Consider the following 27,606-nt stretch of genomic DNA (forward strand, 5'->3'; position numbering starts at 1 on the left):
TATTTGGAATTCAGTTTAATTTCAGACCTGATTTGCACGTTTTTATTTAGTTGTCTAAAAATATATCTATTTTGTTATAATATGATTTAGTTTCAGTTTTCGTGTTCGGTTCAGAAAGCATGCATGGGCCAGGCTAGGAGCCATGTGTGTTGAAAAGTGTTTTTTTGGGATCTCACTAATGGGGGGCAGTAATACAGTCATGACCAAAAGTTTTGAGAATGACACATATATTACTTTTCACAGAGTCTGCTGCCTCAGTTTGTATGATGGCAATTTGCAAATACTCCAGAATGTTATTAAGAGTGATCAGTTGAATTGCAATTAATTGCAAAGTCCCTCTTTGCCATGCAAATGAACTGAATCCCCAAAAAATCATTTCTACTGTATTTCAGCTCTGCCAGAAAAGGATCAGCTGACATCATGTCAGTGATTCTCTCGTTAACACAGGTGTGAGTGTTGACGAGAACAAAGCTGGAGATCACTCTGTCATGCTGAATGAGTTTAAATAACAGACTGGAAGTTTCAAAAGGAGGGTGACGCTTGGAATCATTGTTCTTCCTCTGTCAACCATAGTTACCTGCAAGGAAACACGTACAGTCATCATTGCTTTGCACAAAAAGTGCTTCACAGGCAAGGATATTGCTGCCAGTAAGATTGCACATAAATCAACCATGTATCGGATCATCAAGAACTTCAAGGAGAGCGGTTCAATTGTTGTATAGAAGGCTTCAGGGTGCCCAAGAAAGTCCAGCAAGCGCCAGGACCGTCTGCTAAAGTTGATTCAGCTGCGGGATCGGGGCACCACCAGTACAGAGCTTGCTCAGGAATGGCAGCAGGCAGGTGTGAGTGCATCTGCGTGCACAGTGAGGCAAAGACTTTACGAGGATGGCCTGGTGTCAAGAAGGGCAGCAAAGAAGCCACTTCTCTCCAGGAAAAACATCAGGGACAGACTAATATTCTGCAAAAGGTACAGGGATTGTACTGCTGAGGACTGGGGTAACGTCATTTTCTCTGATGAATCCCCTTTCCGATTGTTTGGGGCATCCGGAAAAAAACTTGTCCGGAGAAGACAAGGTGAGCGCTACCATCAGTCCTGTGTCATGCCAACAGTAAAGCATCCTGAGACAATTCATGTGTGGGGCTGCTTCTCCGCCAAGGGAGTGGGCTCACTCACAATTTTGCCTAAGAACACAGCCACGAATAAAGAATGGTACCAACACATCCTCCGAGAGCAATTTCTCCCAACCATCCAGGAACAGTTTGGTGACTAACAATGCCTTTTCCAGCATGATGGAGCACCTTGCCATAAGGCAAAAGTGATAACTACGTGGCTTTGGGAACAAAACAATTATATTTTGGGTCCATGGCCAGGAAACTCCCCAGACCTTAATCCCATTGAGAACTTGTGGTCAATCCTCAAGAGGCAGGTGGACAAACAAAACCCCACAATTTCTGAGAAACTCCAAGCATTGATTATGCTTGAATGGGCTGCCATCAGTCAGGATGTGGCCCAGAAGTTAATTGACAGCATGCCAGGGTTGCGGATTGCGGAGGTCTTGAAAAGGAAGTGTCAACACTGCAAATAGACTTTTTGCATCAACTTCATGTAATGGTCACTTATGAAATGCTTGTAATTATACTTCAGTATTCCATAGTAACATCTGACAAAAATATGACACTGAAGCAGCAAACTTTGTGAAAATTAATATTTGTGTCATTCTCAAACCTTTTGGCCACGACTGTACATAATGAGGTGATGGGTCAGGTCATAGGTTAGGCTGAGTTTCATCTCTCGTGGACAGACCAGTTCAACAGAAATGGTACCATAGATCAGCCATGGTACAACAGGATGCATTAGACAAAAAGCAGTATTTGTTCCGGTGCTTTGAACAAATCACGAGATAAATTATTTTAGAAATTATTTTGTAGAAAATGCAACAGAGTATCTTGTAGTGTGTGTGTCTTTGTGTGTGATGCAGCGATTATCACATGGTGTGCATGCAAGAGTGTAAGTAAAGGTCATTGGAGTCCAGTGACAGTGTGTCATTGGAGTCCAGTGTGTCCACTGATATGACTCTGCCTACGTGACCAGCAGAGTCAGCAGAAGAGGATGCCTGCTGAGTCAGAGCTGGGCTCCAGTCCAGCACTACAGAGATAACGAGTTTCTAACAATCGGACTAATATGGAGTCGCAAATTGAACGGACTGTCAACGTAAACCACATTACGAGTTAAAAGGTTTCAAATATCAGCATTTCCTCGACTCACATACATAGCCATTTCCTGTCTCAATCAGCTTCCATGGGAAACACATGCAAACAATATCTGTCTCTACATCTCTCTGCCTATCCCTCTCTGCTGCTCCAGCAGTCTCCTGTAGCCCACCCGAGTTCTGCTACTGAAAGCTGCCCTTTCTTCACACAACACACACACTGGCCTCCCACCTCTCTGTCTCAGTCTCCACTGGCCTCTCTCTGTCACTGCTCTGCACAATGACTGCTTTGTTTGTCTCAGTCTCTTCCTCTCTGTTCCTGACAATACCCATACAGGCTCTAACTAGACCAGCTCCCAGCCTTGTTGACCCTCTATAGTGTGTGTGTCTGTTCTAAGTCAACCCCATGCTTACCTGGTCAAAGAGCTGTTTGCCGGTGGTGTTGGGCTGGATGGCAAACTCCAGCTCTGCATCCATGGTGGTGACCCGCACATTGATCTACATAGACAGACAGAATAACCATTAGTAACTCATATGTTCATAAACACAGACAGTACTTTAAGCAAAAGGAGAGGAAACATTTGTGCACAGCAGGGTAATTCTCTTCCAAGGTGCTGGTTTTGACGAGACCAATTTGAGCACAGCAAATTCAGAGGAAACAGATACACATGTTAATGTTCCACAGATATGTGTCACACAGAACCCACTTGGCAGCATGCTCCCCCTCCCTTCCCCCTCCCTCCCTCAGCCAGGCTCCTTATCTGCATCCCTCCATCTCACAGCTGGAATGAAGAGAACACATACTGTTAATGTACAGCAGTAAAAAGTGAGAGTCCATGACACTGATACACCACCACTGCTGGGTAACTGAAAAGAGAGGGCCAAGGACTTTAGCGGCATATACTGTAGCCTAACGTGTGTTCACATGGATGTTGGAGTTATCCGACTGTGTTGAGTGGGCACCTGTGCAGTCTTCTGCTGAAGACGTCACCCCGCTCCTCCGCTCTCTCCACTGGCTTCCAGTTGAAGCTCGCATCCGCTACAAGACCATGGTGCTTGCCTACGGAGCTGTGAGGGGAACGGCACCTCAGTACCTCCAGGCTCTGATCAGGCCCTACACCCAAACAAGGGCACTGCGTTCATCCACCTCTGGCCTGCTCGCCTCCCTACCACTGAGGAAGTACAGTTCCCGCTCAGCCCAGTCAAAACTGTTCGCTGCTCTGGCTCCCCAATGGTGGAACACACTCCCTCATGACGCCAGGACAGCGGAGTCAATCACCACCTTCCAGGGACACCTGAAACCCCACCTCTTTAAGGAATACCTAGGATAGGATAAAGTAATCCTTCTCACCCCCCTTAAAAGATTTAGATGCACTATTGTAAAGTGGCTGTTCCACTGGATGTCATAAGGTGAATGCACCAATTTGTAAGTCGCTCTGGATAAGAGCGTCTGCTAAATGACTTAAATGTAAATGTAAATGTAAGACATGTAAGTGTGTGTGCTCCGCTTCTTATCATTCTTCTAGAAATATCTCTAACCTCTTGTAGGACATCAAAATAAGCCAGAAAGTGCTCTGGGCCAGAATCTAAGTGAGTCACACTTGCTCTGTTGAAATGATCCCCTCTCTCACTCTCTCTGTCCCATTTCACTCCCCCTCTCCTCTCGTCCCGAGGCACTGAGCTTCACAGAAAGAGGGTACAATAGCAGTCATTTGGCACCAGAATAGCAGCAGCAGCCATTTGACTGAGGATTCTCTGATGGCCCTTTAGCACACTGGTTCTCAATCCTGGTCCTGGGGACCCAAAGGGGTGCACATTTGTTTTTGCCCTAGCACTACACAGCTGATTTAAATTATCAACTCATCATTTGCGACCAAGCTTTAACTTCCTGACTGATGTCTTGAGATGTTGCATCAATATATCCACTTAATTTTCCTTTCTCAATTATGCCATCTATTTTGTAAAGTGCACCAGTCCCTCCTGAAGCAAAGCACCCTCACGACATGATGATGCCACCCCTGTGCTTCAAGGTTGGGATGGTGTACTTCGGCATGCAAACCTCCCCCTTTTTCCTCCAAACATAACGATGGTCATTATGGCCAAACAGTTATATTTTTTGTTTCATCAGACATTTCTCCAAAAAGTACGATCTTTGTCCCCATGTGCAGTTGCAAACCGTAGTCTAGCTTTATTATGGCGGTTTTGGAGCAGTGGCTTCTTCCTTGCTGAGCGGGCCTTTCAGGTTATGTCGATAGAGGACTTGTTTTATTGTGGCTATAGATGCTGGAGGAAACAGGTACAAAAGCATCTTCGCAAGGTCCTTTGCTGTTGTTCTGGGATTCATTTGCACTTTTCGCACCAAAGTACGTTAATCTCTAGGAGACAGAATGAGTCTCCTTCCTGAGCAGTATGACGGCTGCGTGGTCCCATAGTGTTTATACTTGCGTACTATTGTTTGTACAGATGAACGTGGTACCTTCATGCGTTTGGAAATTGCTCCCAAGGATGAACCAGACTTGTGGAGGTCTACAATTAGGTATTGGCTGATTTATTTTGACTTTCCCATGATGTCAAGCAAAGTGGCACTGCATTTGAAGGTAGACCTTGAAATATATACACGGGTACACCTCCAATTGACTCAAATGATGTCAATTAGCCTATCAGAAGCTTCTAAAGCCATGACATGTTCTGGAATTTTCAGAGCTGTTTAAAAGGCACAGTCAACCTAGTGTATGTAAACTTCTGACCCACTGGAATTGTGATACAGTGAATTTATAAGTTAAATAATATGTCTGTAAACAATAGTTGGAAAAAGTACTTGTGTCATGCACAAAGTAGATGTCCTAACTGACTTGCCAAAACTATAGTTTGTTACCAATAAATTTGTGGAGTGGTTGAAAATGTAGCTGATGTCTCAAGAGGAAACTTCTAACTGTGCCTAATGCCTGTAATCTAACCCCGATTATCACTCAACCATCTTGAGTACATACCAATAGTGTTGGATCTGTAACATCCACTTTGATCATATCTTCAATAATGCTGAATAACTTTGCTCCAAAGCAATATTAGTTTTCATTGGCTGTAGTGACCATACCATTTTGGCAATAACAAGGAAAGTCAAAGTGCCAAAGGTTGGGCCTAAAGAAATTCATAAGAAATCATGCAAAATGTTTTCTTAGGATTCTTTTGTTAAATAATGTATGTTGGTCTGATGTGCATGAGGAAGTGAATCCAGATGCAACACCGGAAGTATTTGTACAATTATTCATACAAACGATTGACAAGCATGCAACTGTGAGAACCATTAGAGCCCCCTGGATTAATGATGAATTGAAAAATGGTATGGTTCAAAGAAATAATGCAAAAGAGGTGGCATGCTCAGATGATTTTCTTTTTTTTCTCAGATGATTGTTTGACATACTGTGAATTGAGAAATGTGGTGACTAAACTGAAGAAAATTGAACATTATATTACCAAACAGATATAAATGACATAAAACAAAATAGAAAAAGACTTGAGTACCGTGCTTCTACACCTGCATTGCTTGCTGTTTGGGGTTTTAGGCTGGGTTTCTGTACAGCACTTTGAGATATCAGCTGATGTACGAAGGGCTATATAAATACATTTGATTTGATTTGATTTGAATGAGCATCATGGTCAGAAAACCCAATACATCTACATCGTTCATTGAAGTTGATGGGTCATATAAAACAAAACCTTTTGATATTGCCATTAATTTCAATTGCTATTTCACTAGTGAAATTAAATTACTTTGAACAGTGAAGCATCATATTTTGGTATAAAATATCTGATAATGAAAGAGAAGGATTGCCTTTTTGAATTTGGTCAAATTAGTGTGGGAGAGTTGTAAAAAACGATTGTTATCCATTAATAATGATAAGCCACCAGGTATAGACAACTTGATGGAAAACAAAAAAATAGTAAAGCACTTTGCTGGCTCTAACAGCCGCCCAATCAGTTTGCTGCCTGTTTTTAGTAAACTGATGGAAATACAATTATATTTTTCAGAGAACAAGGTAACTACAGACTTTCAGCATGCATCTAGAAAAGAGCACTCAACTTGCACTGCACTGACTCAGATGACTGATGATTGGTTATAAGTTGATAGTTGGAGCTGTATTGTTAGATTTCAATGCAGCCTTTGATGTTATTGACATAAATAAAACATACTTGCTATGGCTTTACATCAACTGCCATCACATGGTTGGAGAGTTATGTATCCTATATAACCCAGAGAGTGTTCTTCAATGGAAGCTTCCCTAACATCAGATATGTACAGTGCAGTGTCCCTCAGGGCAGTTGCCTTGGGCCATTATTCTTCTCTATTTTTTGCTATTTGCTACTGGTCTTACACAAAGCTAGAATGACTATGTATGTGGGTGATTCCACACTCATGACAGCACCCAAAGCCAGTGAGCTCACTGAAAATCTGAGAAGTTATAGTCAGTATCATAATGGTGGCTTATTAATAAAATTGACTTAAATACATCTAAAACTAAACGCATTGTATTTGGTTCAAAACATACTCTAAGCTTTAAACACCAGCTGGAGTTGTTAATAAAGGTTGTGACCATTGAGCAAATTGAGGAAGCTGAACTCCTAGGTATAACATTGGATGGTCAATTATCATTGGCAAGTCATATTTACAAAGTCGTTGTGAAGATGGGGGAGGGTGTCTGTTATAAAAAGAGGTTCTGTGTTTTTGACACAAAAATCAACTATACTAGTTGTTCGGGCGCTGGTCTTGTCCCATCTTGATTACTATCTGGTAATATGGCCAAGGGCAGCAAAGAAACACCTATCAAAGCTGCAGCTGGCTCAAAACAGAGCAGCATGCCTTTAACTACACATGCAGAACTAACATCCACAACATGCATGCCAGTCTTTCCTGGTTGAGGGTTGACAAGATATTAACTGCTTCTCTTCTAGTATTTATGAGAACTATTAATGTGACAAAAATTCCAGATTGTCTGCATAATCAAAAAATGCAACTCAGTCATCCATACATACACCACCTAACATACCACCAGGGGTCTCTGCACAATTTTATACAGAGCAATGATCGCATGGAACTCCGTTCCAACTCCAATTTCTCAAGCAAACAGCATAATTACCTTTTTTTTAATTATTAAAAAACAACCCATGGAACGGCGGGGACTGTGAAGGGACAAACACAAACACACATTGTTTGTAAATTGTTGTATTTTACATTTCTGTGACTGTCCTTGTCTATCAATGTATCAGTGTTTTGTTACTTGTCATGTTCTGTGTTTAATTGTAGACCCCAGGAAGAGTAGCTGCTGCTTCTGCAAAACCTCATGGGGATCCTAATAAACAAATAAATAACAACAAGTCTCATAACCAAACATCAATATTAATTTAGCCCATCATAACTACATGGGTCATTTGTAGCTTCAGCGCCAATATGTGGCCATCTATTTCCCAGTCAGTGTATAATAACTTCCATTGCTTCAGTATGTGTCTGTGACTGCAGCAAGTCAGGCTCAGCCAGAGCCAGTGGTACAGTATCAACCGGATATAACCTAAGGGAGGAAGGAAGAGTAGAGGCTGGTAGAGGAAAGAGACTGGCACATGGAGAGAGAAGAGAGAGGAGAGAGAGAGAAAACAGACTCAGTGAGCATAGCCTTGCTATTGAGAAAGTCCGGGGTTAAATTATTTTCCCTTTTGTACTTTAACTATTTGCACATCATTACAACACTGTATATAGACAGGTGACATTTGAAGTCTTTATTCTTTTTTAACTTGTGAGTGTAATGTTTACTGTACATTTTTATTGTTTATTTCACTTTGTAAACATATGTTTCCCAATAAAGCCATTATATTGAAAAATAAATTGAATTGAGAGAGAGAGCAAGTCAGAGCCGAGATCTGCAATAAGACGTGTGACAGAGAGAGTAAATATCCCAGTGCATAGTTAGCCAACTCAGCAGACAGACTGACAGCACTGGCCTTGCTATATACAGTACATCACCGGCCAGCAGCAGCAGAGATGCAGCTGGGGACAATGCACTAGCAGTAAGAGGTGTGTGCATGCCAGAGACAGAAGCTTGAAGGGCATGCACACACTTAGAGCAGTGTGCACAAGCAGAGGATGTGCCTTTTGATTGTGCACTAGGAACGAGGAGCAAGAGAATATGCTAAGGAAGTCAGGCTAAAATAGTGTGCACAAGGAGAGCGGATCTATCAGGAGCGTGCACAAGGAGAGCGGATCTATCAGGAGCGTGCACAAGGAGAGCGGATCTATCAGGAGTGTGCATGAGGACAGAGGTGCAATGCTAGAAGAGCATGCACATAGAAAGCAGTAGGTCAGGTATTATTAGAGGAGGATGTTGACATGTTGGTAGTCAGTGAATTAGCAGGTCAGGACAGGGCTGTCGGAGGTTTAGTGGGTCACGGCTTTGGTGTCTATATATACAGTAAGTACTGTGTCTTTATGTGTTGTGTAAATTAGGGTTACGGAGGGTTAGGATGGGGCTGTATGAAGGGTTTGGTTCGTATATAAGTGTCTTCAGAAAGTATTCATACCTCTGGACTTATTCCACATTATGTTGTGTTACAGACTGAATTCAACATTTATTAAATAGTTATTATTTTCTCACCCATCTACACAATACCCCATAATTACAAAGTGAAAACATGATTAAAAAAAAAAAAGGGATTCAAAAATAATTCCACTTTGACATTATGGGATGTTGTGGGTAGGCTAGTGACAAAAGAAATCTAAATTAAATCAATTTTAAATGCAGGCCTTAACACAACAAAATGTGGAAAAAGTCAAGGGGTGTGAATACTTTCTGAAGGCACTGATATATATACAGTGTATTGGGAAAGTATTCACACCCCTTAACATTTTCCAAATTTTGTTTCGTAACAACCTTACTCTAAAATTAATTAAATTGTTTATTTTTCCTGGTACTGTATATACACACACTACATGACCAAAAGTATATAGATACTAGAGGTCGACCAATTAATCGGAATGACCGATTAATTAGGGACGATTTTAAGTTTTCATAACAATTGAAATTCGTATTTTTGGGGTGCCAATTTTGCAGATTTTTAAAAAAAAGTCAGCTAAAAACACATTCTTATTTTCAATGACGGCCTAGGAACGGTGGGTTAACTGCCTTGTTCAGGGGCAGAACGACCGATTTTCACTTTGTCCGCTTGGGGGATCCAATCTTGCAACCTTACAGTTAACTAGTCCAACGCTCTAACCACCTGCCTCTCACTGCACTCCACGAGGAGCACAGCGCTGGTTATGACGTCAAGCCTATCAGCCTAATGGCTGGTGTAACCGATGTGAAAGGGCTAGCTAGTTAGCTGGGTGTGCGCTAATAGCGTTTTAAATGTCACTCACTCTGAGACTTGGAGTAGTTATTCCCCTTGCTCTGCAAAGGCCGCGGCTTTTGTGGAGAGATGGGTAACACTGCTTCGAGTGTGGCTGTTGTCGATGTGATCCTGTTTCGAGCCTAGGTAGGGGCGAGGAGAGGGACGGAAGCTATACTGTTACACTGGCAATACTATAGTGCCTATAAGAACATCCAATAGTCAAAAGGTATATGAAATACAAATGGTATAGAGAGAAATAGTCCTATAAATACTATATTAACTACAACCTAAAACCTCTTGCCTTGGAATATTGAAGTCTCATGTTAAAAGGAACCACCAACTGTCTCATGTGCTGAGCAAGGAACTCAAACGTTAGCTTTTTTACATGGCACATATTGCACTTTTACATTTTGTTTTTGCATTATTTAAACCAAATTGAACATGTTTCATTATTTATTTGAGGCTAAATTGATTTTTATTGATGTATTATATTAAGTTAAAATAATTATAGGATTTTTTATGAATTTATTTGCAAATTATGGTGGAAAATAAGTATTTGGTCACCTACAAACAAGCACGATTTCTGGCTCTCACAGACCTCTTCTTTAAGAGGCTCCTCTGTCCTCCACTCGTTACCTGTATTAATGGCACCTGTTTGAACTTGTTATCAGTATAAAAGACACCTGTCCACAACCTCAAACAGTCACACTCCAAACTCCACTATGGCCAAGACCAAAGAGCTGTCAAAGGACACCAGAAACAAAATTGTAGACCTGCACTAGGCTGGGAAGATTGAATCTGCAATAGGTAAGCAGCTTGGTTTGAAGAAATCACCTGTGGGAGCAATTATTAGGAAATGGAAGACATACAAGACCACTGATAATCTCCCTCGATCTGGGGCACTATGCAAGATCTCCCCCCGTGGGGTCAAAATGATCACAAGAACGGTGAGCAAAAATCTCAGAACCACACGGGGGGACCTAGTGAATGACCTGCAGAGAGCTGGGACCAAAGTAAGAAAGTCTACCATCAGTAACACACTACGCCGCCAGGGACTCAAATCCTGCAGTGCCAGACGTGTCCCCCTGCTTAAGCCAGTACATGTCCAGGCCCGTCTGAAGTTTGCTAGAGAGCATTTGAATGATCCAGAAGAAGATTGGGAGAATGTCATATGGTCAGATGAAACCAAAATATAACTTTTTGGTAAAAACTCAACTCGTCATGTTTGGAGGACAAAGAATGCTGAGTTGCATCCAAAGAACACCATACCTACTGTGAAGCATGGGGGTGGAAACATCATGCTTTGGGGCTGTTTTTCTGCAAAGGGACCAGGACGACTGATCCGTGTAAAAGGAAAGAATGAATGGGGCCATGTATCGTGAGATTTTGAGTGAAAACCTCCTTCCATCAGCAAGGGCATTGAAGATGAAAAGTGGCTGTGTCTTTCAGCATGACAATGATCCCAAACGCAGTTGCAAATGACAACTTGTTCTCAACTAGCCTACCTGGTTAAAAAAAAGGTGGGGGGGGGGGGATAATACTTTTTAATTAACCGCCCGGGCAACGAAGGAGTGGTCCTGAAGTGGCCTAGCCAGTCTCCAGATCTCAACCCCATAGAAAATCTTTGGAGGGAGTTGAAAGTCCGTGTTGCCTAGCAACAGCCCCAAAACATCACTGCTCTAGAGGAGATCTGCATGGAGGAATGGGCCAAAATACCAGCAACAGTGTGTGAAAACCTTGTGAAGACTTACAGAAAACGTTTGACCTCTGTCATTGCCAACAAAGGGTATATAACAAAGTATTGAGATAAACTTGTGTTATTGACCAAATACTTATTTTCCACCATCATTTGCAAATAAATTCATAAAAATTCCTACAATGTGATTTTTTTTCTCACTTTGTCTGTCATAGTTGAAGTGTACCTATAATGAAAATTACAGGCCTCTCTCATCTTTTTAAGTGGGAGAACTTGCACAATTGGTGGCTGACTAAATACTTTTTTGCCCCACTGTACCTGCTCATATTACATCTCATTCCAAAATCATGGGCATTAATATGGAGTTGTTCCCCCCTTCGCTGCTATAACAGCCTCTAATCTTCTAAGAAGGTTTTCCACCCCTATACATTGCTGACGGGACTTGCTTCCATTCAGCCAGAAGAGCATTAGTGAGGTCACGCACTAAAGTTAGGCGATTAAGCCTGGCTCGCAGTCGGCTTTCCAATTAATCCCAAAGGTGTTCAATGGGGTTGAGGTCAGGGTTCTGTGTAGGTCAGTCAAGTTCTTCCACACAGATCTTGACAAACCATGTGTATGAAGTCACCACAAGAATAATAAACAAGCAACTTTTGCTAGTCCCCACAAGGTCAAATGCTATTCTAGGGGGTTAAGGGTTACAGTTAGGCTTATGGTTAGTTTTAGGTTTAGGAGCTAGGTCTACTGTAGGTTCAGGGTTAAGGTTAGGTTTTAAGTTAAAGGTTAGGGTAAGGAGCTAGGGTTAGTTTTAGGTTCAGGGCTAGGGAAAATATTATTTTGAATGGGACTTAAGGTTATTTATACAAGACTGTGTGTGTGCGCACACACACACGTTTAAGCGTGTCTGCACATATGCATGTGTGCACGTGCGTAACAGGTGGCTGACAACGTGGCAGACACCTTGCGGGTTTGCTTTAATGTAATTGTAAAAAGCTGCCCAACACCACTAAACAGGGATTTAAACACTGACTGGGGCACAGAAAACAATGACTGTAGGATTAACCTCTTAGGCTGGGAGATGGGACCTTAGTAACACTGCATCATTAACGCATGATGGACCACTTTAAAACGGAAAGGTTGCACGATATATATTCCACAAATCTAACAACATAGATTAATTATGTTCGATCTAAACAGTCTTTATGAAAAAATTTATACAAATATATACAATTATATACTTCAGTAGCTACAGGACTAGCTACAGAAGCCTTGCAGGTAGACCACTTTTAACCCTTCAAGAAATTATTATGTGGCCTAGATCCTGGTATTGGAGGTAATTCTGGTGCGTTGTAAAGATAATTTCCTTTGTGTCGTAGCAGTACCCATCCTATAGCCCATCAATAGCTTATTTCTACAAGGAAATAATTTAATATGTTTGTGTATGCGTGTTCGAGAGCAAGAGAGAGCGAGAGAAACTGAGCAGGAGAGAAACTGAGCAGGAGAGAAACTGAGCAGGAGAGAGAGGGAGCGAAACTGAGCAGGAGAGAAACTGAGCAGGAGAGAAACTCTCTACTGAGTGGGAGAGAAACTCTACTGAGCGGGAGAGAAACTCTCTACTGAGCGGGAGAGAAACTGAGCTGGGGAGAGAGGGAGAGAAACTGAGCAGGAGAGAAACTCTACTGAGCGGGAGAGAAACTGAGCTGGGGAGAGAGGGAGAGAAACTGAGCAGGAGAGAGAGGGAGCGAAACTGAGCAGGAGAGAAACAGAGGGAGAGAAACTGAGCGGGAGGGAGGGAGAGAAACTGACATATACTGTAGAATAGAACAGCAAACAGAGCAAGATGTCTCAGAACTGATAGGAGCTGATCACCAACTGACAAAACACGTAGAGACAGCAGTGCACAGTGAATACTAGAACCCTCCATTCTCTGACTGCAACTTGGCTATACATACAGTAGCAACGTCTGCTAGTTAGCGGTCAATTCAGTTTCTTTGCAGCTAATTCAGGAAGTAAATTGAAAATGGCTTAGAAAACCAGGCAAAAAAAAAAACGATAACACCATCTTTATGCTTGAGTGGCTATTTCTTTTTGTCCAGTGACCCCCAAAGCAAAGGTAGCCTGTTACATATCCCCAACCCAAGCAAGACTTGATAAGTATTGGTAAAAATTGGTTAAAGTTGGACAGCTGTGACTTGTAGATAGCAAAATAGTTGAAGAGATGTGCCATTGAATCGGTACATGGTTTGTGAACTGATACACAAGACAACACTGGATTCAAAACCTTTCAGTTTAACTGATTATACAAAATTCTTGCAATCAATAGAATGTTATATACATGTATATGGGGTATAGAACCATCCCAGCTCTGCAGATTTTGCTGCGAAGAGACATAATCATTAGATCATTATTTTACTACTGTCCATATGTAGCTTGTTTTTGGTCGCAGGTTCAAGAATGGCTGAATAATTGCAACATTTACCTGGGGCTAACTCTGCAAATAGCACTGCTAGGTGATTTAAAACGTCATAGTCAATTGATCAATAACAATTATACTCATAACAAAAATGTTTTAATTTACAATAAGTAGAATCTATGAGAATAGAAAGGTTCAGAACTTTTATGAAAGTTCTGAAAAACAAACAAAAGATAACTATTGTAAACTATACTCTGTCTGTGAACATGTATACAGTACGTACGTAGAAGACGGAACTAGAAGCATAAGTCTTGTTGTCCATTAGTTTACTCCAATTAGGGGAGGGGTGGTAGGGTTAGGAGAAAATATATAACAAAATTGTGGAATAATAGTGAAGATATCAAAACTATGAAATCATGTAGTAACCCAAAAACACCCTTTGCCTTGATGACTGCCTAGTGTGCAAAGCTTTCTCCCAACCAGATTCACCTGGAATGCTTTTCCAAAAGTCTTGAAGGAGTTCCCACATATGCTGAGCACTTGTTGGCTGCTTTTCCTTCACTCTGCAGTCCAACTTGGGTTGAGGTTGGGTGATTGTGAAGGCGAGATCATCACTCTCCTTCTTGGTCAAATAGCCCCTACACAGCATGGAGGTGTGTTTTGGGTCATTGTCCTGTTGAAAAACAAATGATAGTGGGACTAAGTGCAAACCAGATGGGATGGTGTATCACTGCAATATGCTGTGGTAGCCATGCTGGTTAACTGTGCCTTGAATTCTAAATAAAATCACAGACAGTGTCACCAGCAAAGCACCCTCACACCTACTCCTCCATGCTTCACGGTGGGAACCACACATGCAGAGATCTTCCGTTCAGCTACTCTGAGTCTCACAAAGACACTGGGTTGGAACCAAAAATAACTTATCCTCTGCAGCAGAGGTAACTATGGGTCTTCCTTTCCTGTGGCGGTCCTCATGAGAGCCAGTTTCATCATGATGGTTTTGCAACTGCACTTGAAGAAACTTTCTAAGTTTTTGAAATGTTCTGCATTGACTGACCTTTATGTCATAAAGTAACGATGTACTGTCGTTTCTCTGCTTATTTGAGCTGTTCTTGACATAATATGGACTTGGTATTTTACCGAATATGTCTATCCCCGACCTCGTCACAACACAACTGAATTGCTCAAACGCATTAAGGAAAGAAATTCCACAAATGAACAAAGCACACCGGTTAATTGAAATGCATTCCAGGTAACTACCTCATGAAACTGGTTGAGAGAATGACAAGAGTGTGCACAGCTGTCATCAAGGCAAAGGGTGGCTACTTTGAAGAAACTCAAATATAAAATATATTTGTTTCTTTAACACTTTTTTTGGTTACAACATTATTCCATGTGTTATTTCATAGTTTTGATATCTTCACTAATATTATACAATGTAGAAAATAGTAAAAAATAAAGAAAAACCCTTGAATGAGTAGATGTGTCCAAAATTCTGACTGGTACTGTATATTTACAAAAAAATATATAAGGGGGATTGGAAATTATGCATTGTGGCTTCCATCAATCTGCAATATTCAATCAGATATACCCCCACCCCCACCAAAAATATAAAACCTTGATGAGTGTGGATTTTCCATATGGTAAACTGTGTGTGTGTGTTTGTGGTACCAGACAGGCCTAATTAAATGCACAGCTGTTTGTTGCTATGCCGGTTACCAGGGACTTTAAGGCACAGAGGACCCGGCTTTACCCCTCTTCACTCCCTCCTCCTCTACCGCACCGCTCTTCACCCATCCTCCTCCTCTACCTCATCACACTTCACCCTCTGCCTAACCCCTCTTCACCCTCACCCATCCCCTTTACCTCCATTACCTCACCCTCTCCTCTTGCCCGGGATCTACTAGATTTGTTTTACCTAGCAAGACATATAATAGGAAAGATACAGAAACGGATGTAGGGACATACGGCCAAGAGAGCAAGGGTTGAGTGTTTCAAGATAGTTATTTTGGGTCCAAACTGCTGCAGAAGACTCTTGATTTACCACCACCAGCTGTCCTACTAGGCACCACAACACCAAGTCCATGTTTTTCTGGGAGATGCAGCTTTCTCCCTACATGAGAAACTGAGTCGCCCTTATATGTTGATATTAGAATGTTGGAATCAATTTATTTATTTCTAATTTCCCTTGTTACTGTATAGATGTATGCACATCTGTATGAGAAATGCCATTTTATTAAGGCTTTTGGAATATGGTTCTGGAAAATTGTATTATTATTATTTTTTTACCAAATAGGCTATATTTTATATCTAACATATATTCTTATTATCTCTCATTCACAGGTGTCCATCTCAATGAACCTGGGCGTACCTACAACTACCGCCACTCTTGTTGTCATAGAGAATGCATTAAGCATCATGGCTGCAAGGATGAGGACTCTTGTTCGGCTAATCGAGTGTACCCCTGAAAAGGCTAAGGACATTCTGAAGGCTTGTCTGGCCTTCCACAACTACCTGTCCTCCACAATTGAAGCTCATGAACCGAAACGAAAGACTTTTGGGGACACTCCCCTCCCTTCTGGCAACTACCACCCTGGAGAGTGGAAGTGGGTTGTGGCCTGGGGACAACAATCTCCAAGAGCCAGGCAGACTCTCCCGTGCCAGGGCGACACAGCTTGCAAGCGAAACAAGAAACAAGCTCAGGGATGTCTTCTCCCTCCCCTCCCCCCCCCCGCATGTGTGCAAAAAGACATGGTTAGGAGAGGACAACTCAACCCATGACCAGCCAATCATGCAGAATAGGACTTTGTTTGGACTGTTCACACACACACCACTTAATGGAGGCACGCCTTCTTTGTGTGCACTGTGAACCAAAGTATTTCGTACTAAAATGTAGTTTTAATCTTGTTAATGAATTGAAACCAAATTTTATGATGTCTGTGTGCGTTAATTTAGATTGAACTACACCACACAAAAGATAGCCTGTAAGGTCTGCAGCACACAGCTCTTCCAACATTGTCAGTACTTGATTATCAAACAGAATGCATTGAAACACCTTGTATCGAGATGAAGAAACAGAGCTTTTTCAGCACACAAAAAAAATAAACCTTATTCTTGCAACAGGGCTCTGAAAGTAAACTACAATACAACAGTGTCTGCTAAGAACAGACATGTAAACAACACATCAATGAAATATCATTAAAGTGTCAGACAAATTAATTATTTGAAGAATAGTACAAATGTGTCTGTGAAAAACAGACACGCAAACAACAAGACAAGTGTCTATGGAATAAAATTGTCTAGAGTCTGACTCCTGAGATGTCTGAACAACAAGTTGTTAATTTCACTGTGATCCCAGTCGTTCAGTCCATGTCTTCTTGAAGTCATGCACAAATTCATGCAGCTGGTGATCGAATTCCAACCAGAGTTTTGTCAATAGTTCATCCATGAAATCAGCTATAGGTGCCAGGGCCCTGTGGAGAGGATGAGAAGAGGGGGGACATGTTAGGAGTGTCTGTGGCGAGCAGTGTGCATGGTGAGGGGAGGAGGGGAAAAGGACAACAAAAGAAAGGAAAGGATATCAGAATAAAGGAGGAGAGTCTGAAATGATTTACCTCTGGATGGCTCAATGCATGACGTTCTCCAGATCGGTCTTTGCAACGCCTTTACGGGTGATGTGTCTGAGTCTGCAGCTCTTTTCTCTCTTCTTCTCACTGTCCTGCTACTACTGCTCTGTGGCATTGGTGAGGAGCAAGCCAGTGGAGTAGGTATTGGAGGTGGGCCCAGGATAGGGTTTCCCAGGTCCTTCATAGAGATGGTTTTCCATTCTGCACTGCAGCTCAGTGCGGGAGATGGGCTGGGGGTTAATGACCAGTCAGGGCTGGGGGCCGGTGAAGAGGCAATGCTGGGGAGCAGTGAACAAAACCTGGTGCTGTCCCCATTCACTGGTGTTTGTACCTTGGAAAATAAAAAAGTAGAGGGCTTTTTAGTTCACATAATCAAACCATCCAAAACAACCAATGAACAACATATCAAATATCATTAATTAACCAAGACTAAAATAGATTATAATGTTGCAAATGTTTGAGCAGAGTTGAGTTTGCCTAGCTAGACATTTGCAACATTTTAGCTAGCTGGACCTTGATACCGAACTTTGACTTAGGTGTTACCAATGTGGGAAGCTTATGATTTTCATTCTCTGACAAAATTATGTTTAATCAAAAGGTTGTAAAGATCTTTAGTTTAATTGGTTGGCTTGCTTGCTTTCTCTACATGAGTATGCTGCTAAGCTAGAGCTAGCTGGCTGGGTTTAGTTCGCAAACATGGCTACTCTTTTCCTCGACTACAATAGAAAATACAACATACCTCATTGTCTGGTGAAGATGGCATGTTGCTTTCCGTCTTGCTTACTTCTGTCCCTCCTTGGCTAAGAAACGCTTGAAGTTGTCGTTCGCCATGTTGAATCACACTGAGTTTTCGGACTAAATCGAGAAAAAGAAACTCGTGCCACCCCTACAGTTGACCAATCGCCAACGAAGGGGTGTAGACTTCGGCTAGCTTCGTCAAAACATTGTGTGCACGAACAGATTAACAAAACCCTTAACAAAGACCAAAACTAACCAAACTATCACAAAATGTCTTCATAATATATGCACAAGGAGAAACTAGGAGAGGATGAAAATAGAGAGGGAGGACTAGAAGGACATCAAAAGGTATTGAGAAAATAAAGAGCAGGGGAGAGCGACGGTAGACGTGGAGAGTGCAGGATTAGGTAGAGCCTACATTTTTCTATGTGTTTGGGCTAAGGTAAGGTTGAGGGAAAGGGATGGGTGAGTGAACTTCACACTTGATCATTAGATTTAGTGACTTGGATAATTCCCATTATATTAATGAAAACCGGCTTATGAAATATTTAAAGCCTGTCTGTGTCCCCGGCGGGTGGGCGCAGGCATGCTGGTGTGGAGCAGGGAAAGTAGTGAGGCGAACCAGAGGGGCGACATGTGCAAAACGTTTCAGTAAATCAATAATGCATTAAGTCCCACCACGCCCCACACCATAGTCCTACAATGGTGATACATGCTTACAAGCGACACAAATATACAGATGAAGTACACACACAACAAACAAGTACTCACTAACACACATACAACAACCCCCCCCCAAAACAAAAAAAACCTGCAGACACTCGGCCCTCCGTGGAATGAGTTTGACACCTCTAGTTTACAGTGATTGACGGACTATAGAGTGGAGGGTTTACAGTGATTATGGAGACTCTCTGGAGGTCTCCATCAGTCTGTCCCCAAGCTCTGAGCCTGTTACAAACAAAATAAGCCTGTGTGTGTGTGTGTGTGTGTGTGTGTGTTCAAAATAAGAGTAAAAGATGCCTTTGTGTTTTCTCCAAACAGGTCTGAAGTGGGTAATCAGGACTCTGTGTTTTTGTTTGTGTATTGGGGGTACTGTGTGGTTGTCAGTGGAGGCTGCTGAGGGGAGGACGGAGCAAATGGAATGGCATCAAATAGGTGTGTGATGTATTTGATACCATTCCACTAATTCCGCTCCCGCCATTACCATGAACCTGTCCTTCCCAATTAAGGTGCCACCAACCTCCTGCGGTGTATGTGAGTGTTTGCTACAGTCAGGTTACTGTGTCCTAACATGTGGCTGCTGTTCTTGGATGGTGTGAAAGATACTTGACAAAGCCTGAGGTGTTGTGGTGGAAAATACATTGTGAAATTCACAACACAACCTGAACATTCACGCCTCCTGTAAATATTGTTTTCCCCAATGTGTTTATACATCTAAATTTTCATATTTTTTTCCTGAGGTGAGTCTCACCGGTTTGGGCATCTTTGTCCTCTCTCCAGCCTTGCCCTTCTGCTGAGAAAATGCAAAGAAATCGTCCTCCGTCTCGTTGACTCGCCCTGGGCTCCACTGCCTGTAGGAGAGAGCGGATAAGTTATTATTAACACTATAAATAACAATGAAAAGTACAGATCAGTTACCATTAACACAGAGAAAGAAAGAATTGATCTAACATCAATGTCAGTGATAATTGACAGTTCAGGATAACAAAACTCATGTAAAAAAACATCAAATCAAATGTATTGATATAGCCCTTCTTACATCAGCTGATATCTCAAAGTGCTGTACAGAAACCCAGCCTAAAACCCCAAACATCAAGCAATGCAGGTGAAGAAGCACGGTGGCTAGGAAAAACTTCCTAGAAAGGCCAAAACGTAGGAAGAACCCTAGAGAGGAACCAGGCTAGGAGGGGCGGCCAGTCCTCTTCGGGCTGTGCCGGGTGGAGATTATAACAGAACATGGCCAAGATGTTCAAATGTTCATAAATGACCAGCATGGTCAAATAATAATAATAATCACAGTAGTTGTCGAGGGTGCAGCAAGTCAACACCTCAGGAGTAAATGTCAGTTGGCTTTTTCATAGCCAATCATTAAGAGTATCTCTACCGCTCCTACTGTCACTAGAGAGTTGAAAACAACAGGTCTGGGACAGGTAGTACATCCGGTGAACAGGTCAGGGTTCCATAGCCGCAGGCAGAACAGTTGAAATTGGAGCAGCAGCACGGCCAGGTGGACTGGGGACAGCAAGGAGTCATCATGCCAGGAAGTCCTGAGGCATGGTCCTAGGGCTCAGGTCCTCCGAGAAAGAAAGAGAGAATTAGAGAGGGCATACTTAAAATTCACACAGGACACAGGATAAGACAGGAGAAGTACTCCAGATATAACAGACTGACCCTAGCCCCCCGACACAAACTACTGCAGCACTGTGGCCCAATCCGATGATACCCCCGGACATGGCCAAACAGGCAGGATATAACCCCACCCACTTTGCCAAAGCACAGCCCCCACACCATTAGAGGGATATCTTTAACCACCAACTTACCATCCTGAGACAAGGCCGAGTATAGCCCACAACGATCTCCGCCACGTCACAACCCAATGGGGGGCGCCAACCCAGACAGGAAGATCACATCAGTGACTCAACCCACTCAAGTGACGCACCCCTCCAAGGGACGGCATGGAAGACCACCAGTAAGCCAGTGACTCAGCCCTTGTAATAGGGTTAGAGGCAGAGAATCCCAGTGGAGAGAGGGGAACCGGCCAGGTAGAGACAGCAAGGGCCAGACTACACTCAATCATAGGACCTACTGAAGAGATGAGTCTTCAATAAAGACCTAAAGGTTGAGACTGAGTCTGCGTCTCTCACATGGATAGGCAGAACATTCCATAAAAATGTAGCTCTATAGGAGAAGGTCTTGCCTCCAGCTGTTTGCTTAGAAATTCTAAGGACAATTAGGAGGCCTGCGTCCTGTGACCGTAGCGTACATGTAGGTATGTATGGCAGGACCAAATCGGAGAGATCGGTAGAAGCAAGCCCATGTACTGATTTGTAAGTTAGCAGTAAAACCTTGAAATCAGCCCTTGCCAAAACAGGAAGCCAGTGTAGTGAGGCTAACACTGGAGTAATATGATCAAATTTTGGAGTTCTAGTCAGGATTCTAGCAGCCATAGTTATTACTAACTGAAGTTTATTTAGTGCTTTATCCGGGTATCCGGAAAGTAGAGCATTGCATTAGTCTAACCTAGAAGTACCAAAAGCATGGATTCATTTTTCTGCATCATTTTTGGACAGAACGTTTGCAAAATTCAATGTTACGTAGATGGAAAAAAAACTGTCCTTAAAACAGTCTTAATATGTTCGTCAAAAGAAAGATCAGGGTCCAGATTAACACAGAGGTCCTTCACAGTTTAATTTGACACGACTGTACAACCATCAAGATTAACTGTCAAATTCAACAGAAGATCTTTGCTTCTTGGGACCTAGAACAAGCATCTCTGTTTTGTCCGAGATTAAAATCTTGCTCCAAGATTTCGCATAACTTTTTATATATATTTTTTATTTTCCATAAACTCATCTTCAAAACACTCTCCTGCAACCCACCTCACCAATTTATATATTTTTTTAAAGAAAGTATTATTTACCTCAAATCTGTAATCCTCCATAGAAGCTAGCCAGAAGCTAGCCAGAAGCTAGCCAGAAGCTAATCCAGAAGCTAATCCAGAAGCTAGTTAGCTTCTTTACTGGCTAATCGTTAGTATTCAGCGAACCACAGTTTGTGGTCATCAGCTATCCTTTAGCTCGAAAATCTATCGCCAGTTTTGTACGGCGCGGCTCGAACCGGAACATACCGGACCTATTTTTCTCTCCATGTCCCCGGATTTCAACCGCTAACTCTGGACATTTATACCTGGATCTTGCAGCTAGCGAGCTGCTATCCATGTGACTATTGGCTTACATCGATTCCGGAGCAAACATAAATTATTCCGGAGCTAGCCAGCTGAAGAGTTCCATCAGTCACTCCTGGGCTACAATCACCTATCCGGACCCGTTTTACTGCCAGCGATGGGAGCCCCACCGGGCCTTCACAACTGGACTACCGACGTTATCAACCAGAGGGAGTTATCCGACTGGCTCCTCTGTCGCGTCGTTACCTGAACGCCCATCTGCGGTCCGCTAATCGTTAGCTGTCTTATCGGCTGCTATCTGAATAGACCTATCGGACAATTTATTTATTATTATTTTCATTTATTTTTTCTTGGGCCTCTAAATAGATCGATTTTTTTTTTTTGCGAATTGGATTGATCCCCTCTACCACACGGAACCCCACTAATCCTACCGATGGAAACGCACAGGGTGGCTAAAAACAGACCTCCATCCTATGCTAGCTTGCTACCGATGGCCCGGGTAGCTGTCTGAATCGCCGTGACCCCAACCAACCCCACTACTCACTGGACCCTTTTGATCACTCGACTAAGCATGCCTCTCCTTAATGTCAATATGCCTTGTCCATTGTTGTTCTGGTTAGTGTTTATTGGCTTATTTCACTGTAGAGCCTCTAGTCCTGCTCACTATACCTTATCCAACCTATTAGTTCCACCACCCACACATGCGATGACATTACCTGGTTTCAATGATGTTTCTAGAGACAATATCTCTCATCATCACTCAATACCTTGGTTTACCTCCACTGTATTCACATCCTACCATACCTTTGTCTGTACATTATACCTTGAAGCTATTTTATCGCCCCCAGAAACCTCCTTTACTCTCTGTTCCAGATGTTCTAGACGACCAATTCTTATTGCTTTTAGCCGTACCCTTATCCTACTCCTCCTCTGTTCCTCTGGCGATGTAGAGGTGAATCCAGGCCCTGCAGTGCCGAGCTCCACTCCTATTCCCCAGGCGCTCTCTTTTGATGAGTTATGTAACTGTAATAGCCTTGGTTTCATGCATGTTAACATTTAAAGCCTCCTCCCTAAGTTTGTTTTATTCACTGCTTTAGCACACTCTGCCAACCTGGATGTTCTAGCTGTGTCTGAATCCTGGCTTAGGAAGACCACCATAAATTCAGAAATGTTCATCCCAAACTACAACATTTTCAGACAAGATAGAACTGCCAGATGCCTGATAGATGATATTTTTTTAAATGCCTTCCTAACCATCTTAAATAAGCATGCCCCATTCAAGAAATTTAGAACCAGGAACAGATATAGCCCTTGGTTCTTCCCAGACCTATGGCGTTCTGCATTAGCATCGAACAGCCCCCGTGATATGCAGCTGTTCAGGGAAGCTAGAAACCATTATACACAGGCAGTTAGAAAAGCCAAGGCTAGCTTTTTCAAGCAGAAATTTGTTTCCTGCAACATTAACTCAAAGTCCTGGGACACTGTTAAGTCCATGGAGAATAAGAACACCACCTCCCAGCTGCCCACTGCACTGAAGATAGGAAACACTGCCAGCACCGGAAAATCCACTATAATTGAACATTTCAATAAGCATTTTTCTATGGCTGGCCTTGCTTTCCACCTGGCTACCCCTACCCCGGTCAACAGCACTGCACCCCCCACAGCAACTCGCCCAAGCCTTCCCCATTTCTCCTTCTCCCAAATCCAGTCAGCTGATGTTCTGAAAGAGCTGCAAAATTTGGACCCCTACAAATCAGCCGGGCTTGACAATCTGGACCCTTTCTTTCTAAAATTATCTGCCAAAATTGTTGCCACCCCTATTACTAACCTGTTCAACCTCTTTCGTGTCATCTGAGATTCCCAAAGATTGGAAAGCAGCTGCAGTCATCCCCCTCTTCAAAGGGGGAGACACTCTTGACACAAACTGCTACAGACCTATATCTATCCTACCCGGCCTTTCTAAGGTCTTCGAAAAGCCAAGTCAACAAACAGATTACCAACCATTTTGAATTTCACCATACCTTCTCTGCTATGCAATCTGGTTTCAGAGCTGGTCATGGGTGCACCTCAGCCACACTCAAGGTCCTAAACGATATCTTAACCGCCATCGATAAGAAACATTACTGTGCAGCCGTAGTCATTGATCTGGCCAAGGCTTTCGACTCCGTCAATCACCACATCCTTATCGGCAGACTCGACAGCCTTGGTTTCTCAAATGATTGCCTCGCCTGGTTCACCAACTACTTCTCTGATAGAGTTCAGTGTGTCAAATCGGAGGGGCTGCTGTCCGGACCTCTGGCAGTCTCTATGGGGGTGCCACAGGGTTCAATTCTTGGACCGACTCTCTTCTCTGTATACATCAATGTTGTCGCTCTTGCTGCTGGTGAGTCTTTGATCCACCTCTACGCAGACGACACCATTCTGTATACTTCTTGCCCTTCTTTGGACACTGTTAACAACCCTCCAGGCAAGCTTCAATGCCATACAACTCTCCTTCCATGGCATCCAATTGCTCTTAAATGCAAGTAAAACTAAATGCATGCTCTTCAACCGATCGGTGCCTGCAGCTGCCCGCCTGTCCAACATCACTACTCTGGACGGCTCCAACTTAGAATACGTGGACAACTACAAATGCCTAGGTGTCTGGTTAGACTAAACTCTCCTTCCAGACCCACAACAAACATCTCCAATCCAAAGTTAAATCTAGAATTGGCATCCTATTTCGCAACAGAGCATCCTTCACTCATGATGCCAAACATACCCTTGTAAAACTGACTATCCTACCAATACTCGACTTCGGCGATGTCATTTACAAAATAGCCTCCAATACCCTACTCAACAAATTGGATGCAGTCTATCACAGCGAAAACAGTTGTCACCAAAGCCCCATATACTACCCACCATTGCGACCTGTACACTCTCGTTGGCTGGCCATTGCTTCATACTCGTCGCCAAACCTACTGGCTCCATGTCATCTGCAAGACCCTGCTAGGTAAAGTCCCCCCTTATTTCAGCTCGCTGGTCACCATATCATCACCCACCTGTAGCATGCACTCCAGCAGGTATATCTCTCTGGTCACCCCCAAAACCAATTCTTTCTTTGGCCGCCTCTCATTCCAGTTCTCTGCTGCCAATGACTGGAACGAACTACAAAAATCTCTGAAACTGGAAACACATCTCCCTCACCAGCTTTAAGCACCAACTGTCAGAGCAGCTCACAGATTACTGCACCTGTACATAGCCCACCTATAATTTAGCCCAAACAACTACCTCTTTCCCTACAGTATTTATTTTATTTATTTATTTATTTAGCTCCTTCGCACCCCATTATTTTTATTTGTACTTTGCACATTCTTCCACTGCAAATCTACCATTCCAGTGTTTTACTTGCTATATTGTATTTACTTTGCCACCCTGGTCTTTTTTTCCTTTACCTCCCTTATCTCACCTCATTTGCTCACATCGTATATAGACTTGTTTATACTGTATTATTGACTGTATGTTTGTTTTACTCCATGTGTAACTCTGTCGTTGAATGTGTCAAACTGCTTTGCTTTATCTTGGCATGGTCGCAATTGTAAATGAGAACTTGTTCTCAACTTGCCTACCTGGTTACATAAAGGTGAAATAAATAAAATACAAAAATACTAAATTAAAGTAGAAAGTTTGCAGCCATCCACTTCCTTATGTCTGAAACACAGACTTCTAGCGAGGGCAATTTTGGGGCATCACCATGTTTCATTGAAATGTACAGCTGTTTGTCATCTGCATAGCAGTGAAAGTTAACGTTATGTTTTTGAATGACATCCAAGAGGTAAAATATATAGTGAAAACAATAGTGGTCCTAAAACGGCACCTTGAGGAACACCGAAATTTACAGTTGATTTGTCAGCGGACAAACCATTCACAGAGACAAACTGATAGCTTTCCTACAGATAAGATCTAAATCAGGCCAGAACTTCTCCGTGTAGACCAATTTGGGTTTCCAATCTCTCCAAAAGAACGTGGTGATCGATGGTATCAAAAGCAGCACTAAGGTCTAGGAGCACGAGGACAGATGCAGAGCCTCGGTCTGATGCCAATAAAAGGTAATTTACCACCTTCACAAGTGGAGTCTCAGTGCTATAATGGGGTCTCAAACCAGACTGAAGCATTTCGTATACATTGTTTGTCTTCAGGAAGGCAGTGACTTGCTGCACAACAGCTTTTTCTAAAAATGTTGAGAGGAATGGAAGATTTGATCTAGGCCGATATTTTTTAAATATTTTCTGGGTCAAGGTTTGTTTTTTTCAAGAGGCTTTATTACTGCCACTTTTAGTGAGTTTGGTACACATCCAGTGGATAGAGCGCTGTTTATTATGTTCAACATAGGAGGGCCAAGCACAGGAAGCAGCTCTTTCAGTAGTTTAGTTGGAATAGGGTCCAGTATGCAGCTTGAAGGTTTAGAGGCCATGATTATTTTCATCATTGTGTTGAGAGATATACAGTGCCTTGCGAAAGTATTCGGCCCCCTTGAACTTTGCGACCTTTTGCCACATTTCAGGCTTCAAACAAAGATATACAACTGTATTTTTTTGTGAAGAATCAACAACAAGTGGGACACAATCATGAAGTGGAACGACATTTATTGAATATTTCAAACTTATTTAACAAATCAAAAACTGAAAAATTGGGCATGCAAAATTATTCAGCCCCCTTAAGTTAATACTTTGTAGCGCCACCTTTTCCTGTGATTACAGCTGTAAGTCGCTTGGGGTATGTCTATCAGTTTTGCACATCGAGAGACTGAATTTTTTTCCCATTCCTCCTTGCAAAACAGCTCGAGCTCAGTGAGGTTGGATGGAGAGCATTTGTGAACAGCAGTTTTCAGTTCTTTCCACAGATTCTCGATTGGATTCAGGTCTGGACTTTGACTTGGCCATTCTCTAACACCTGGATATGTTTATTTTTGAACCATTCAATTGTAGATTTTGCTTTATGTTTTGGATCATTGTCTTGTTGGAAGACAAATCTCCGTCCCAGTCTCAGGTCTTTTGCAGACTCCATCAGGTTTTCTTCCAGAATGGTCCTGTATTTGGCTCCATCCATCTTCCCATCAATTTTAACCATCTTCCCTGTCCCTGCTGAAGAAAAGCAGGCCCAAACCATGATGCTGCCACCACGTTTGACAGTGAGGATGGTGTGTTGCTTTTACGCCAAACATAACGTTCTGCATTGTTGCCAAAAAGTTCAATTTTGGTTTCATCTGACCAGAGCACCTTCTTCCACATGTTTGGTGTGTCTCCCAGGTGGCTTGTGGCAAACTTTAAACTACACTTTTTATGGATATCTTTAAGAAATGGCTTTCTTCTTGCCACTCTTCCATAAAGGCCAGATTTGTGCAATATACGACTGATTGTTGTCCTATGGACAGAGTCTCCCACCTCAGCTGTAGATCTCTGCAGTTCATCCAGAGTGATCATGGGCCTCTTGGCTGCATCTCTGATCAGTCTTCTCCTTGTATGAGCTGAAAGTTTAGAGGGACGGCCAGGTCTTGGTAGATTTGCAGTGGTCTAATACTCCTTCCATTTCAATAGTATCGCTTGCACAGTACTCCTTGGGATGTTTAAAGGTTGGGAAATCTTTTTGTATCCAAATCCGGCTTTAAA

The 27,606-nt window shown here is 42.6% G+C and overlaps 1 protein-coding gene across 9 annotated transcripts in view; it reads right to left on the reverse strand.

The window, feature by feature from the left end:
* Positions 1-27,606, reverse strand: part of LOC118366807 (radixin) — a 69,045-nt gene that overhangs the window by 18,368 nt on the left and 23,071 nt on the right. For 3 of the 9 annotated variants that reach the window (XM_035749499.2, XM_035749501.2, XM_052493372.1), the window contains exons 2-3: positions 19,526-19,625; positions 2,625-2,708 (exon numbers count right to left, since the gene is read on the reverse strand). In XM_035749499.2, the coding sequence (XP_035605392.1) occupies positions 2,625-2,708; positions 19,526-19,625 (184 nt within the window). Of the gene's footprint in view, positions 1-2,624; positions 2,709-9,612; positions 9,725-14,179; positions 14,364-19,525; positions 19,626-19,813; positions 26,345-27,606 lie in introns of those variants that run through there. The other 6 variants (XM_052493370.1, XM_052493373.1, XM_052493371.1 and 3 more) reach the window with 5 other exon arrangements.

This window comes from Oncorhynchus keta, chromosome 34 (genome assembly GCF_023373465.1).
Source record: "Oncorhynchus keta strain PuntledgeMale-10-30-2019 chromosome 34, Oket_V2, whole genome shotgun sequence".
Lineage (NCBI taxonomy): Eukaryota > Metazoa > Chordata > Actinopteri > Salmoniformes > Salmonidae > Oncorhynchus > Oncorhynchus keta.